The sequence below is a fragment of the Rhineura floridana genome, chromosome 22 (genome assembly GCF_030035675.1).
Source record: "Rhineura floridana isolate rRhiFlo1 chromosome 22, rRhiFlo1.hap2, whole genome shotgun sequence".
Taxonomy (NCBI): domain Eukaryota; kingdom Metazoa; phylum Chordata; class Lepidosauria; order Squamata; family Rhineuridae; genus Rhineura; species Rhineura floridana.
The window spans coordinates 17,667,650-17,683,786 of record NC_084501.1 but is presented as its reverse complement, the minus strand read 5'-3'; the positions used below and the strand labels follow the sequence as shown (position 1 = coordinate 17,683,786).

Here is a 16,137-nt window from a genome sequence, read left to right as displayed (position 1 = left end):
GCAAGTCCCTGGCCTCCCAGTTTTTGTTTCTCAGCTATAAAAACGGAGTGGGTCGTATGGGGCTTAGGAAACAGGGCCCTGGAAGTTTGCTTTGGCAGAACTCTTGTGCCCCCAGAATCCAGCCTGTGCCGCGATGCCTCACTCCCTGCCTTTCTTCCTGTAGCCTGTTGGCCAGACGTCTGGTGGGGACTCCGAATCCAGGAAGCTGCACACCGCCGCACAAGGTACCTCTCCAAGCCCCTGCCTTCCCTTGGAAAGAGGAACCCTTTGTAGCCAGGGGTTGGTGATGGGGAAGGGCCGTGGCTCAGCGCAGAGCACCTGCCTTGCATGCAGAAGGTGCCCCTGCCTTCCCTTGGAAAGAGGAACCCTTTGTAGCCAGGGGTTGGTGATGGGGAAGGGCCGTGGCTCAGCGCAGAGCACCTGCCTTGCATGCAGAAGGTCCCCGGTTTAATCCCCAGTGGCATCTCCGGGTAGGGCTGGGGAAAGACCCCAGTCTGAAACCCTGGATGGCTGCTGCCAGTCAGTGTGAACAGTACTGAGCTAGATGGACCCAAGGATCTGACTCAGTATAAGGCAGCGTCCAACGTTCCTGTGTTCTCGTTTCTCGCCAAAAGCTGCAGACTCAGGTTTTCCCAGGTATACTGTCTCTGAGCGTGGAGTGTCCTCTTGGCTCTTCTCCAGTTGCTGAGCGTCCCATCCCATTTACTATCAGACGGGCCTGCCCCCAGAGTTCTGCTTGGTGTGCCCTTCTCATGGCCTTCCTAATGCTGTTCTGCTCTCCTTTGTAGGAAGGGATCGGGGCCCACCCATCCGCACGGATCTCTTTGACGACCCTTCCTATGTTAACGTGCAAAACCTGGAGAAAGCACGGCAGGGGGGTCCGGGTGTCACCACCAACGGCAGCATCCAGAGAGATCTCTTTGACATGAGTGAGTGTCAAACGGAGGGTGCAAGAAACCCACGGGCACAGTGACAACCACCTTGCACTTAAGCACTCTCCCGGTCACCACAGGCAACCAGGAATTCTGTGTTGCTGAGTACACAGGCCAGTGGAAGAGCCCAGCATAAAAATGCAGGGGGGTTGCTGGTGGTGAGATACCCCTTCGTCCCTGTTCTCCCAACCCCCAAATAGGTGGTGGTGGCGGCGGCTGTTCTTGTTATTATTGCAGGCTGGTTGGGTTTAGGCTTGTTAAATCCGTACAGTGCTTTCCACTAATGTCCCAAAGACATATACAACCAACTAAAAGAACACAATAATAAAATTGCATAACATGTTTGCCAATGCTGAAGATTGGTGCTAGGCAGTCCTCTCCGGAGAGAGCATTCCATAACTGGAGGGTGGCGGGGGGCTGTTTGTTACTTTTGTGGGCTTATTTACAAGGCTGCAGTAACAGTTTTGAGGTGGAGGGTCTGTGGGGAATGCTTGGTGTGCTCCATGATGCGAGTTTTCTGGAATTTTCTTAATTTTGGGGGGGGGGGAATAAATCCCTATCAATAAAATTTGATGAATAAAATTATATTTTTTCCTGCTCTCCTGTAGTTTTTGCTTCTGGCCACCTATTAGCTTGTCATTGGTCCCGACAAATAACAGCTTACTGGCATTGTACGAAAAAGGAAGCAAGTTTCTAGACCTTAGCGTCACCCTTGGCCATCGTGGCAAGCGTACATTTCTCACCCAGTGCCTCTCTTCTTTCCCTCCCCCAGAGCCATTTGAGGATGCTTTGCGGGTGCCGCCCCCTGCTCCGCCGGCCCAGTTGGTGGCCTCCATGGAGGAGCAGCTGCGCCGGGAGCCCTGGTATCACGGCCGGATGAGCCGCAAAGAAGCCGAGAAGCTGCTGCAGGCCAACGGGGACTTCCTCGTGCGGGAGAGCACCACCACGCCGGGCCAGTATGTGCTGACCGGGCTGCAGGGGGGTCAGCCAAAGCACCTGCTTCTCGTTGACCCTGAAGGAGTGGTAAGGCCCTTTTTTTGTTGATCAGGGCGTGGGTGGCATAAAGCAAACATGAATTACAGAATAGCGTGTGCGCACACACACACACACACACAATCCTTCCTTTGTCCAATACAGTGCTGGTTGGTGCCTCTTGGGACAGGTAGGGCGGAAAGAAGGGAGCCCAACAGTAGGTGGAGCTGGAGCCAACTGATTCTAGGCTTGTCTCCATCCTCCTCCTCCGTGCTGAATTCTCCAAGGGGCAATGCTGAGGCTAAGGAGAAGGAGGCTCATAGGCAGTGCCACTACCTGTGAATACAAAGGCAGGCAGGTGGGGAGTGTGAAGCAGGGACAAGAGGGGGTGTGGCTAGGGATGAGGTGTGGCCTAGAGAGAGTTCTGTGAGCCAGGCCCATGGTGCCCTGTTCCTGATGTAAAGCTAGTCTGGGAAGGGGTCTAACAGAAGCAGGAAAGAACCTTGACACATGTGTTCCCAGGCCGGCCCCTGGCATAGGCGTAGGGGCCAAAAACATACCAGAGCCTCCAGCACAATGGTTAAGAACCAAAGCCGCCAATATGGCACCTGTGGGCACAATTGCTCTTTGAGGCCTAGCCTCTTGAGCTTTCCCCAGCGCCACCAGATTCTCATAAAATTTGCTCCCCTGAAAACCACTGTCAATAGGTTATCTCTGTGTCCACATATGTGTTTTATGACTTAGGTAAAAATCATGAAAATCCAGGGAGGATCCGTGCCTTGAATCAGTGCTTTTGGGGTGCTGGCAAGCACCAGATCTCTCTCTCTCTCTCTCTCTCTGTGTATTACTGTGCAGTCTACCAACATAAGCTTAAATTTGATAGCAGCTCATACACACTTTACATTTAAAGCACATGACTTTACCCCGAAGAATCTTGGGAACTATAGTTTACCGCTCACAGTGCTGCAATTCCTAGCACATTAACAAGCTATAGTTCCCAGGATTCTTTGAGGGAAGCAGTGTGCTCAAAAATGTGTGGTGTGTATACAGCCAGTGTATTTTGGGGGAGGGGTGTCAGGAGGGAAAGCCCATGTAAAACTATACCAATTCAAGATGATTTGTTTTAATCTGACACGCATGCTTTCTGTCTGCCTGGGAGAGAGACATCTAGAGGGGTGATGCCCACAGCACATGCTTAGAATTCAAAATGTGCCCTTGGTCCCCCAAAATGTTTCGTGAGGGATTCCTGTTTGTCCATGAACTCTCTGGGTGGCCTCAGGCCACTGGTCCCTTGACCTGATCTACCTGTCAAAGTTGTTGAGGCTGCATTAGAGCGGGAGAGAAAGAGAGAGAGACCTGTGTGTGTGCCACCTTTTTTGAGCTCCTTGGAGGGAGAAGCAGGATATCGATGGAACAAATAAAAGTGCAATACGTTTTGGTACTCGAGAATTTTTAAAGCCAAAGTTTTTTTCCCCGTACAGGTCCGGACGAAGGACCACCGCTTTGAGAGTGTCAGCCACCTCATCAGCTACCACATGGACAATCGGTTGCCAATTATTTCGGCGGGCAGCGAGCTGTGCTTGCAGCAGCCCGTGGAGCGGAGATCGTGAGAAGCAACGGGCCAGACACACCATCCTAACCCTATTCCACCCACCCCTGGATTGTCGCCTCGCCTCTTCTGGCTGCTTCAACCTCGGCTTGTCCTGCCTTTTACGGGTGTTTTGCTCCCCCCCCCCCGGGTCACCTGTGTCACTGCTTAAGCAGGCATTACCGGTGCCCTCCAGTGCAGCAAGAGGCCTGCCATCTCTGCCAAAGTGTCTCCCTTTTGCCCCCCTGAGCTGGACCCCCCCCAGAACCCCCCTTTGGTAACACCAACCCCCTCACTTGTCGTCACTCACTCACTCTCTCTCCCCCCCCCAAAACCCTGGTGGAGCACTGCCCTGCCTCGCTGTGCAGGGCGCTAGTCCTCTACAAGGGTACTCGAGTCTCGATTTCACACAACCCTTGCTGAATTCCATGCCGACAGCTTTCTCAGCTGCTGGCACAGGAGAACCCCAAATTTCACCTGCCTGCTCCCCACCCCCATATCAGGTAACCTCATCTGTCTGCTGCTGAGTCTTTCAAGCAGTGGGGCAGAAGTCTGTTCCTGTGTCACAGTGACCTATTGAATCTTTGTTCAACAGATTCAGCTGATAACCAAAGTCTCTAACTGTATATATTTTTTTCTTTTGGGAGGGAGAGAAGGGAGGTGGGAGGGAAGCAATAGCCTTTCTCCCCCCCCCTTTTTAAAGCACAAAAAAAGAGGGCAAGCCACCCCATCCCCAGATACGTAACCCTCCCTCACTTTACATACTAATTAACTGTGTGCCTTGACCCTTTTACAGGTCTGAGATTTTATGCAAAATCCCTCTTGCTCTGGTGGCCTGTTTTGGTGGAGGAGGAGGGGGGAGTGAGAAGCAGGCTATTTTTCTCTTCTCTCCCTGCGCTTCTCCATCTACCACTGGCCCTAGGACCTGCAAATCCCCCCTTTGTCATGCCTATTGGCAAAGAGCTCAGCTGCCTTATGGGAAGTGGGGAGGCTTGCTCCAGGCTATGCCCTACACTACAGTTCCTCCCCACACCCCAGCAGAAAGGACAGTTTTAGCAACTCCTCCAGGAGTTACGGGATGCTTGTTCTTGAAGACCTTCCACAAGGAGGCGATCTCGGGGTGGGGTGAGAGGCAAAGCTTTCCAGACCACCCAAAGGTCCCAGGGAGGGAGGGAAGTGGAGGGCTGAAGGGAGGGGTGTTAGAAGAAAGCCATGTTTCTGTGCAGCACTGTCTGCACCCCCCCCCACTGGTCCCTCCTTTCTTTCCCAGGTCTGTACATAAGTTTGATAATGTTAGTGTTGCATGTACATTGTTATACTCCAGAAGCCAAAGTGTAGCCCACTCCCCATGCCCCCATTATCACTGTGCCTGTCCCTCTACTCTGTGGGACTTCATTTTCACTCCCCCCACCTTCCCCAATCCTACACACACACTCGCACACTTTTTATTGGTTTGATTTTATCTTGATTATACCAAAGGAACCCAATGACGATGATTAAAAGTTGGTATTTCTTTAAGCTGTGGCTGCTGGAAACTCCTTTTCGCGGGCCGGGGCAGAGCTGGGGGCACAGCAGCAACACGGGTTGTTGGGGTGGGAGAAGTTGGCTTGTTATCTGCAGGGAGACTTGGCAAGTCAGAGATGGGAGATCTGTGACCCTTCATATATTGTTGGACTCCAACTCCCATCAGCCCTTGGGCCAACACAGCCAATGGTCAAGGACACTGGGAGTTGTAATTTAACTATGTTCTTCATAGAATTGTAGAGTTGGCCTATAAGGCCATCAAGTCCAACCCCCTGCTCAATGCAGGAATCCAAATCAAAGCATTCCCAACGGATGGCTGTCCAGCTGCCTCTTGAATGCCTCCAGTGTCGGAGAGCCCACTACCTCTCTAGGTAATTGGTTCCATTGTATGGCTCTAACAGGAAGTTTTTCCTGCTGTCCAGTTGAAATCTGGCTTCCTGCAACTTGAGCCCATTATTCCGTGTCCTGCACTCTGGGAAGATCGAGAAGAGATCTTGGCTCTCCTCTGTGTGGCAACCTTTCATGTACTTGAAGAGTGCTATCCTATCTCCCCTCAGTCTTCTCCAGGCTAAACATGCCCAGTTCTTTCAGTCTCTCCTCATAGGGCTTTGTTTCCAGTCCCCTGATCATCCTTGTTGCCCTCCTGATTGGACTCATCAGCCAATGGTCAAGGATGTTGCGGGTCCAGTAACATCTGGAGGGCCACAGGGCCCCCAGCCCCAAGGTAGACAGTCCTGATGGAGGGTGTGGCTCAGTTAGGTAATATTAGCCTCTGGATGTAATGCTGTTACGATGTAGTCCAGCACCATGTGGAGGGCCCACAGATTTCCCCACCCGAACGCAAAGCAATCCCTTGGTCCCTGTCACATCTGGTTCTTAGGAATATAGGAAGCCGGTGTTGATGAACTGCGATTCCCACCATCCTTTGACTATTGTTGGCTGGGACTGCTGGAATCCAACAACATCAAGAGAGGGCTATTCCTCACTAACTGGTACCAGCTGTCCAGGGGTTTTAGACAGGACTTTCCTAGTCCTCCCTGGGGATGCCAGGGAGAGAACCTGGGAGTGGCAGGCAAAGCATGTGCTCTGCCACTGAGCTGGAGTCCTTTTGTAAGGGAACATGCTTTTGAGGTGGGAGTCCAACAACATCTGGAGGACAGCCGGTTCCCCATCCTTGCATTAACTTTCAGGGCTGGTTATAGAACTCCTTTCTGAGGCATTGCATCCTTTTGGTCAGTGCAGAATTCTTTGTAACTTGGAAGCTTGCATTTGTTTTTAGAATTGCCTTTTACTGGACTGAATGGTATCGCTGCAATTCTTTGTGACATTAATATTCTCACAGAATTCTTCATTTTTAAATAAGTGAAATAATAGGGCTGCAGCGGCCTCACATGTTAATCTATCAGACTGATGTATTTAAAAACTTTTAAAAAATTGCTTGGTAGTTAGTTTTTGAAAATAACAATTGATTATGAATATTGAGAGGCAAGCAGCTCCTTGGTAGGGGTAATTCCCTCTGAGATGCTGCCTGCATCATCCAAAACAAACAGCTTTCTTAAAAACCTGGGCCCCTCCCTTGTGCAAAGGTGAGCTTTCAGTTCAAGGGGACTTGCATATTATAGGATGTGTTTGTGGGACTACAGATTAAGATTTTTTTGGTTTGATAGCTTTAAGTGTGTGGGGTTTTTTTTTTCCTTTTAATGGTTTAAATAAGTCAAACATGCTGTAAGCATAAAGTCCACATTTTTGAGTTCTGTGAAACATTTCTTTTAATCGCTTTACAACAAACCAGCAGTCCCTTCAGCCAAGATATTTTGCAAACAGCAGTTTTATAAAATAAGCTTAAGTTTAAAGCACTGCCCCCCTAAATCAGATTCGGTATTTGCATAAAATATTGGACACAACCCCCTTCTAGTACTATGGCTGGGAAAGTGCAACAGGGGTCTCTTGTGAGAGAAGCAGCAGAGCGTTTCGGGCTTCAAGAATCCTGCATTTTTAAAGTTTATACTTTAATGCTTTAGAAAAGGTAAAGATGTCCCCGCACTTGTAGAGCGAGTCATTTCTGACTCTTAGGGTGACATCTTACCTTGCAACGTTTACTAGGCAGACCGTATATATGGGGTGGGATTGCCAGTTCCATCCCTGGCCTTTCTTTACCCCCCAGCGTATGCCAGGTACTCATTTTACTGACCAGGGATGGATGGAAGGCTGAGTGGACCTCGACCCCTTTTACCGGAGATTCGATTTCCTCCTTTCGTTAGAATCGAACTCTGGCCATGAGCAGAGCTTCGGCTGCGTTACTGCCGCTTACCACTCTGCGCCACGGAGCATCTTTATACATTGTTATTAAACCTGATCCCAGCCTCTGCTTGCCGGATAGGAGCTATTAGGCAAGCGAGCACACAATAGATGCCTTCCCAACACTAACCTAGCTACTGCTCATCCCCAGCACCGAAGGACCCGTCTCCTACAACTCCCATGGTGCCATAAGGCAGGCGTTGAATTTCATTGGCTACTAAACTTTCATTCCTTTATGTTGATTGGCTAACTCGTGTCATGGATAAGCCTGTCCTTCGCTGTCTGTTTAGGAATGCTCCACGGGGTTGGGGGGGGGACAGAGAATGTGTGTCACCCGTTCTTTAAAAAAATACAATCCAGCAAAAAGCTGTGGACTTAGCCTGTAAGCTGTCTCATTCAAGTGAGGACTATTGCGATAACTTCAGCTTCTCTCCGTCCCCTCCTGCTGACGAAATGGTACATCCCATTCTACTCCTGTGTCCGGGGCCTTCTTACTTAAGCCATAGAGAGAAAATCAGAGTGATTTCCCTATCACAGTCCTTGTCGTCACTTCCGCCTCTATTGCCCGTTTAAACGCAAGTCTTCCGGGCTTTCGTGTCACCAAAGAGCCCGCTGAACCCTAGGCGCGTCCTTCTTCTCCGTCGCCTTGTCCTCTCTATGGGCTTCCGCTTCCTGTTCCCGTCGCGATGGCGCGCGCAGGGCCTCTCCGGCTCGCGTAGCTGCCCTCCCCCACCCCATTCTCCCTTCCCCTCCCCCTTTCCCCCCCTTTCTTTCCCCTCTTATGGCGGCCCCTCACCCCGACAAGCTGGAGGGGGGAGTGGGCCCAGCTCCGCCTGCTCCAGTGGGACCGCCGCCTGCTCCAGGTCCGCCGCCAGGCAGCATCTCCACGGGGCCAGGCCGCAAGCAGGGCAAGGCCGGTAAGGGCCGAAGGAGGCGGGGGAAGGGGTTGTCATGGAGATGGAGTACATGAGTGACGGGAGAGCGGGCTGCTAATGGGGGAGGTCTGGCTGTGGTTGCCCTCCTTCCCCCCCTTTTTCCTGTTATATTTAATTTTCCTTCTTTTTTTAAAAAAAGTTCATGTTGGGTTGGATCCCATTCTAGCCGCCTCAGAGTAGACCCACTGAAGTTAAAGGCCCTGCTCGGAGAAGGCGCCATCGAAATGGCTTGAGCCTAAATTAGCCATGTCTGTTAATTGCCTCATCCTGCATTCACTGGCATGTATCCTATTCTAGTCCTACTCAGAGTAGACGCACTGAAGTTAACAGGCATGGCTAATTTAGGCTCAAGTCATTTCTACGGGGCCTTCTCTGAGCAGGACTTGCATTCAATGCTGCCCTTAGGGTTGGATCCAGTGCGTAATCCTAGTCAGAGTGGGTCCATTGAAGTGAACGGACATGGCTTAAATTTAGGTTTGTTAATTGCAGCCAGTCTGCTCTGAGTAAAATTCTGTTGGATGCAACCCTTAGCCCTTCTAAGAGTAGGTCTGTTGAAATCAATGGGGGTTAAGTTGGTTTTTATGGAGTCAGTGTGCATTGAAGTCAGGTGGGCTTCCAGTCGTGCTTCGAGTAGCTTATTCATGAGTCATGCAAATTGGGCAGGAGGGGGCAGTTTTTTAGTCAGCGTGATTAAGGTAAGATGACTTCTGCTGGATCAGACTGAAGGCCAGCAGCCTAAAGCCTCCAGTAAAGCACACAAGGGGGGCAGGAAGGCAGCAGCATTGCCCAGTGTTTCCTCTACCCCACAAAGTGACAGTCTTGGAGGTTTCATTTAGCTGTAGTGGCAACTCCTGACAGATGTGCACATTTCTCTAATCCAGAAGAATATAAGAACTGCAGAGTCTGAATATGGGCACATCTCATCTACCACCCAGTTCTCCACAGTGGTCAGCCAGGTCCTTTAGCAGCACCTGAAGGCAGCGATCCCTCTCATACCATTTGTACTCTTCCCTCCTTCATCCTCCAAAGTAAAATATAGACAAAGGCATTCTGCCTCTAGGCAGTTTTATCTGTCCCAGCTACCAAGGTTATGGGTAGCCCATCCTACTCCTTTCTCTTTATCTAATCTTCCCAAATGCCTCAAAGCCAGGGACTTTCGCAATATTCTGTGCCGGTTTATCCCATCAGTTATGTCTGTCCTAAGGCTCTCTCCTTCCCTCTCCCTTGGCCCTTAAGCAACTATTTTGTGTTTAAATGTTTTTAATGTTATTTTACACCACCCTGATGTTTTTGCAAGAGAGCACTACGTAAATACTTTTCTAATAAATAAATAAACCAGGCAGGAAATAATCTTGCAGAAGGTGACTCCTGCTTTCTGACTTGCAAATGCTTAGGGTAGTTGTTTGTACATGCACAAGCAACTTTTGTTTTCTTTTAAAGTGGTCTACTAAGGCTATGTACAAAGATATTCAGGCGGTGGCTGGCTTGGGATTCGGCTATGGTTGGCCTTTTGCTGACACTTTCTGTGTTCCCTTCTGTCCTGATTAGGCCTTCAGATGAAGAGTCCCGAGAAGAAGCGTCGCAAGTCCAATACACAGGTATTATTATCATCATCATTATTATCATTATTGATATTATTCATTTATATCCTACCTTTTCCTCAGAGTTGGGACTCAAGGCAGTTTGCAAAAATTAAACTAAATGCAGCTAAAAGCATATAAGTACAACATTCAGAAAATTATAATTAAAATGGAATTAAGCTATCTATAGAACTAAAACCATGTAAAACATAGTAATTAAAAAAAACCACAAAATAAAAATCAGTAAAACAGCACCCTATTAATAGTCCTTGCAGTTAATTCCAAAAAGCCTGTTGGAATAGGAAAGCGTTCATCTGCCGATGGAAGGACAACGGGGAGGGAGCCAGTCTAACCTGCCTAGGAAGGGAGTTCCAGAGCCTGGGGGCAGCCACCGAGAAGGCTGTTTCCTGTGTTCCCACCAGACGTGCCTGTGAGGGTGGCAGGGCTGAGAGATGGGCCTCCCCCGATGATCTCAGAGTTCAGACTCATATGGGAAGATCCGGTCACGTGGCTACTGTGTGTGCGCAAATACCATGTATAAATCGATATTAATACGCCTCTGCAAAAAAGCTTCTGAGTCTTTTTATCGACTCCCATCTTTCGTTCGTTTGCTTGCTGTTTTAATTTTCTTTCAAATAAGATTTCTGGATCTTCCTCCTCCTTCTCCCAAATCCTACCTGCTTGCTGCTTTGTTGTGTACAATTTCTAATGCTTCAGTCAATTGGAGAGGGAGCGTTTTCTTTTGTGTGATAAAAGGCACAATTTGTAACCGTCTTCAAGTTGCAGTAACAACAGCAGACATTCAGAATTAACTTTGTTAAACTGATGCCCTTTGTCGTTATGGTTACCCGCGTCACTCAGCTTCCTGGACGATGGGGATGTTTCAAAAATATGACCTCTGTCCAGAGCAGTCCGGAATTCTGCCACTTCTTTGGAAGTAAAACGTAGATTGGTTTGATATGCACCCTACTCCTACAAGAGGGGCTTCCCTGCTGTTAACTGTATGGTGCTTTTTTCCCTTGCAGGGCCCTGCCTATTCCCACCTCTCGGAGTTCGCTCCCCCGCCCACGCCTATGGTTGACCACCTGGTGGCGTCGAACCCCTTTGAGGATGACTTCGGGGCCCCCAAAGTTGGTTCCGCCTCTGCTCCTTTCCTCGGCAACCCGGGCCCCTTTGGGAACTTCCGCATGCAGGGGGCGATAGGGCCTCAGGTTCCACCTGGCTATGGTGGAGGGCCGCAGCCCATGCGAAGGCAGCCGCCCCCTTTTGGACCGAGCCAGATGGGCCCTGCCTTCAACATGCCTCCCCAGAACCCTGGGTATGTGCAACCTGGTGGGATGGGCTTTGGGGGCCAGCCCTTTGGCCAACCCTTGGGACAGAACTTCAGCCCCCCTGGCGGACAGCTGATGCAGGGCCCCATGGGAGGCTTTGGCCCCATGATCTCCCCAACCATGGGGCAGCCCCCACGCGGAGGGGACATGGGCTCAGGGCCTGCACTCAATCCCCCGGGGGGGCCCCCAATGGCACAACGATTTGGCCAGCCAGGCAACCTGTTTGGACAGTCGCCCATGCATCGCCCCAACCAAAATCTCCCCAACCTTCCCCCCAACCCCAGCCCCTTTCCTGGGCCTGACCCCGGCTTCCCCCCCAGCAGCGAAGACAATGGTGGGGGCGCCGGCGGCAAACCCCTCAACACCCCTAGCACCTTCAGCCAGGAGCAGCACACCGGATCGCCGGCAGCCGTGAATGGCACCCAGCCCACCTTCGCCCCCAACAGCGGGGGGCACGGCGGTGCGGGCACGCCGGAGGCCAACAGCCTTCCTCCCTCCAGCAAGGCCTCTGGCAACTCTGGTCACCAGCCACCACCTGGTCTGGTGTACCCCTGTGGGGCCTGCCGCAGCGAGGTCAACGACGACCAGGACGCCATCCTGTGTGAGGCCTCCTGTCAGAAGTGGTTCCACCGGGAATGCACAGGGATGACAGAGAATGCTTACGGGCTGCTGACCACCGAGGCGTCTGCGGTCTGGGCCTGTGACTTCTGTCTGAAGACCAAGGAGATCCAGTCAGTCTATATCCGTGAGGGCATGGGGCAGTTGGTGGCCGCCAACGATGGCTGACTGGGTGCGGGCCGGCTATCATGAGCCCCTGTGGCTGCCTCCTCTGAACTCGTAGGCACCAGGGGTGGCAGCGTCTGTGTTCTGTACCACTAGACTCTCTTTGGTTTCATTCGTGGACTCCAGGTCTCGCACACGGGTGTGGGCATTGGTCCAAGGGACACGGGTGGTAGATTTTCAGAGCCTCCCGGTCGTGAACCACGTGGTGGAAGGGAGTATGGAGTCCTTGATCATCTCTTTAGAATCCTCGTCACCTTCAGAAACCTGGGGCTGTTTATTCCCTCACCCCAGACCTCACAGCGTTCCTTCTCCATCTCTTCCTCCTGCCCTTTGTTGACAGACTGCTACTGTGGTTCAAAGCAGCAGAACGGCCAGTCTCAGCCAGCAGATGTAATATTTTGCCCAGCACTGGGGCAGTTTAGCATAAATCAGAGAGTGGTTACTACCACGGTTTGGACCAGTGAGTCTAGCTTTTCTCCTCCAGTGATGACTCCATGGAAGAGGACCGCCATTCCTGTGAACGCAGCATGGGTCCCATTGGCGTAGGTTCAGCCTCTTATCTCCCACTCTTTTGAACTCTTGCCTGCCAAAGCTTGGACCACTGGGCATGTGTGTGAAGTTTTGAGGATCCTGTGCTCTAGAGAACCGGAAGAGCAGACGAATCCTGCCCAAAACCTTTTCCCACGTCAATGGGCATTCAAAGAGAGCCATGCCAGGGAGGGGGGAAAAAAACCTGGACATTTTTTTTTCTTACCAGTGACCAGAAAAACCAATGACTTCCTTTTGCTCCTGACTTTTGTATGTGTGGGGGTTTTTTGCGTGTGTGGTTTGGTCAAGTGGTTACTGATGTGTTTTGATAATTTCTTTTTTCTTTTAATTCTGTTTTATCCTGCCGGAACTTTTGATGGGAAGAGAATTTGGGAGGAGCGAGGAGGTGTCGCTGGGTCCATACACGCGCACACGCACAACTTCCTTTTTTTTGTTTTTATGTGAAAATATTAAAAGACAAATTTTGTACTGTGCTGTTACAGTTTAAAATTTGAAAGCTGGGTGGGGGCAGGGGTAGCAATGATCTCTTTGCTCATACATTTATGTAAGGATGCATTGTTGAGCTGTGCTTAAACATCAGAAGAGCCCTGGCTGCTGGATGAGGCCCAAGGGGGCCCATCTAGTCCAGCCTCCTATTCTCGCAGTGGCCAAACAGATGCCTCTTCTGGAAGCCCGCAAGCGGGGCCTGAGCGCAACAGCTGCTCTCCCCACTCCTGATTCCCCACAACTGGCACTCAGAAGCTTACTGCATCTGAAAGTAGAGGTTGAATGTAGCCGTCACAGCTCGTAGCCTCCGAGTGCTTTCTCCTCCCTGATTTTCTCTAATCCTCCTTTAAAGCTGTCCGAGTGGGCACCGCTACCTCTTGTGGCGGTAGGTTCCACAGTTGAAGTATGTGCTGTGTGAAGAAGTCGTTGGGTTTTTTTGTCTGTCCTCAGTCTACAGCTTCATCGGGTGTCTCCGTTGGGTTGTAATAGTTGAGCGGGGAGAAGAACATCCTCTCCTTCATTTCCAGCAGCTGTTTCACCGCACAGGCTGAAATGAAAGGGGGGGGGGCGCCAGTGTGGTGTAGTGGTTAAGGTGCTGGACTATGACCTGGGAGACCCAGGTTCGAATCCCCATCCAGCCATGAAGCTCATTGGGTGACCTTGGGCCAGTCACTGCCTCTCAGCCTCAGAGGGAGGCAATGGTAAACCCCCTCTGAAATACCTTTTACCATGAAAACCCTGTTTGTAGGGTCGCCCATAAGTCTAGAATCGACTTGAAGGCAGTCCTTCCATTTTAGCACATTGCTGCCTGCTCCGTGCTGTGAAGAAGTCCTGACGTCAAAGGACCAAAAGCCCTGATGTCATTTGTGATGTCGGTGAGTAACAGGTGGACCCACCCGCCTGTCAAATTTGGCCTGCCAGGCGGAGCCAAAAAGATTCCCCACCCCTGAGGTAGCGCATAGCCATTGTGGAACCAACAGCATGTGCATTGTACCATCTGTTCCTTTTATATCCTTCCATGCTGCGATTCTGAGCTGCATATGACCAGCATTGCCAGACCATCCTGATGGTTGTGGTCATGACAGCTATATGGAACCTCCAGGATCGGCAGCAGTCTACCTCTGAATATCACACGCTAAGAACAACAGAAGAAAGCTATTGGCTTCAAGGCCTGCTTGTGGGCTTTCTGGGAATATCTCTGGAAGGACTGTAGGTTCCCCAGCTTCAGTCAGGGCTGGGAAAGACCTCCGATCTGAAGTCCTTGAGAGTTGCTGCTGCCAGTTAGGGTTGACATTAGTAGGCTATGTCCTAGCTTCAGTGCCCAGCATCCCCTCCTCCCAGGTGGGGCTGGGGAAGGACCCCTTTGAAACCCTGGAGAGCCACTGCCAGTCAGTGTAGGCAATACTGAGCTAGATAGACCACTAGCCACTCTTTGGTTTTGTACGCAGACTCCAGGGCTTGGTCTTGGGTGTACGCACTGGCCCAGGGGAAATGGATGGCAGATGGACCTCCATTTGGGAGCCCCTGGACTTGGTAGAAGGCAGCTTTACTGTAGGGAACAGGATGCCAGACCAGATGGACAGTTGTTCTGAACCAGCAGGAGTTGGCATAATCGCACAACAGTCAAAAACCAGACCTTCCCTCCAGCGCTCTGTTTTTCTGCTCCAAACTTGCTGGCGAAGTCCCCGGTGCCAAAGCCACAAAAAAATGCCTGCTGCCCTGTTGGACTATGCAAGGCTTGAAAGAACAGCAGAGTCCACTCAAGCCCCCCCCATGGCATTTCTGTTTCTCTTTTTTTGTTGACGTTCAGTTCCTTGACAAAGTGGCACCTCTGCACCCTGTGCTTCCTTTCAAAACGCTCCTTTTGGCTGCGGTTGCTCCACAAACAAGCCCCTGGTGCCAGGTCCGCTTAGCTGAGCTGCCAAGAACAGGCCCAGGCTGCTCAAAGGGGCCAGGGAAAAGGCTGGCAAGGGACTTGGGAATCTGAAGGCAGCAGTCTCTGCCCTTGGTTTTGCTGCCTGCCTGCAGTGCTTTTACAGGGAAATCCCAATCACGTAAGGAAAGAGGACAGAACTGTTTTTATGGTCTAGATAAGATGGCGGGTTACCCTGAGCTCTAGAGCAGGCCGGGGTCCGTGGAGTACCAGCGATCTGTGAGCTTCATTCAGGTGGCCTGTGGCACGTCTTGCATTAAATGTTCACATCAATTTTTAACTATTTTTAAATTATTTTTATTACTATTATTATTTGATTTATATCCCGCCCTTCCTCCCGGCAGGAGCCCAGGGCGGCAAACAAAAGCTCTAAAAACATTAAAACACCATAAAAACAAACTTAAAAGCACGACAAAACAAAACATTAAAGAAGTTATCAAAACATCTAAGATTAAAAACATTTTAAAAAAGAAAGTTTAAGAGCATATTAAAAAGCAATTCCAACACAGTCGCAGACTGCTTTTACATTTCTTATATTGTGTTTCATGTAAATAAATAAATATATACAATATCAGAAATAAGAGGCAATGAAATACAATTAAAAACCATACAGTGAATCTGGCGTTGTGCGTTACAATTGCTGCAACAGGCAGAACTTTCCATTGAGTGGTCAAGGCCCCCAGCAATCTTCAAGTGGGGAAAAAACCTTTTGGGAACCCCTGCTCCTAGAGAGTTGGTGAGCTCTACATGCCCCCTATTCCCTACATTTTTAAATTGTTTATTTAATTTCTATCCTGTCCTCCCCCCCCTCCCCCGGAGCCCAGGTCGGCAAACACTCTAAAACACCATCAAAACAGACTTTAAAATATATTAAAACAAAACGTCTTTTAAGAAAACCTTTTAAATACACGTGTGTGTTTGTGTTCTTTGGCGTTGCACAGAATTCTTCGGCAGCCGGCCTGGAAGGGGAGCGTAGGACACTGCCTTATCCTGAGTGAGGCTATTGGTCCATCTAGATGAGTATTGTCTATGCTGACTGGCAGCAGCCCTCTGGGGTTTTTCAGGCAGGGAATCTCTCCGACCCCTACCTGGAGATATCACTGGGGACTGAACTTGGCACCTCCTGCATACAAAGCAGGTGCTCTGCCAGTGAGATCAGGCTGGAGAGAGGGAGGGAGCGATGTGCAGTGAGTCCTTCCAAAGTGCTCCCAGGCAGGCAGGCAGGA

General features: G+C 50.5%; 2 protein-coding genes across 6 annotated transcripts in view; both read left to right on the top strand.

Annotated features, from left to right (window-relative positions):
• SHC1 (SHC adaptor protein 1) overlaps positions 1 to 5,010 on the top strand; it is a 48,958-nt gene extending 43,948 nt beyond the window's left edge. For all 5 annotated transcript variants that reach the window (XM_061606732.1, XM_061606734.1, XM_061606733.1 and 2 more), the window contains 4 exons: positions 164 to 224; positions 789 to 929; positions 1,705 to 1,955; positions 3,386 to 5,010. In XM_061606732.1, coding sequence (XP_061462716.1) covers positions 164 to 224; positions 789 to 929; positions 1,705 to 1,955; positions 3,386 to 3,514 — 582 coding nt within the window. In that variant the 3' untranslated portion in view covers positions 3,515 to 5,010. The remainder of the gene's footprint in view (positions 1 to 163; positions 225 to 788; positions 930 to 1,704; positions 1,956 to 3,385) is intronic.
• Positions 5,011 to 7,860: 2,850 nt separating this feature from the next.
• Positions 7,861 to 12,965, top strand: PYGO2 (pygopus family PHD finger 2). The gene is made up of 3 exons (XM_061605885.1): positions 7,861 to 8,231; positions 9,798 to 9,847; positions 10,855 to 12,965. The coding sequence occupies exons 1-3, from the start codon at positions 8,096 to 8,098 to the stop codon at positions 11,944 to 11,946; spliced, it is 1,278 nt and encodes a 425-aa protein (XP_061461869.1). The 5' UTR covers positions 7,861 to 8,095; the 3' UTR covers positions 11,947 to 12,965.
• The last annotated feature ends 3,172 nt before the right edge of the window (positions 12,966 to 16,137 follow it).

Coding starts and splice junctions, on each gene's coding strand:
- PYGO2 (XM_061605885.1), top strand. CDS start 8,096: ATGGCGGCCCCTCACCCCGACAAGCTGGAGGGGGGAGTGGGCCCAGCT. Junction 8,232..9,797: donor CCGCAAGCAGGGCAAGGCCG/GTAAGGGCCGAA, acceptor TGTCCTGATTAG/GCCTTCAGATGAAGAGTCCC. Junction 9,848..10,854: donor GTCGCAAGTCCAATACACAG/GTATTATTATCA, acceptor TTTCCCTTGCAG/GGCCCTGCCTATTCCCACCT.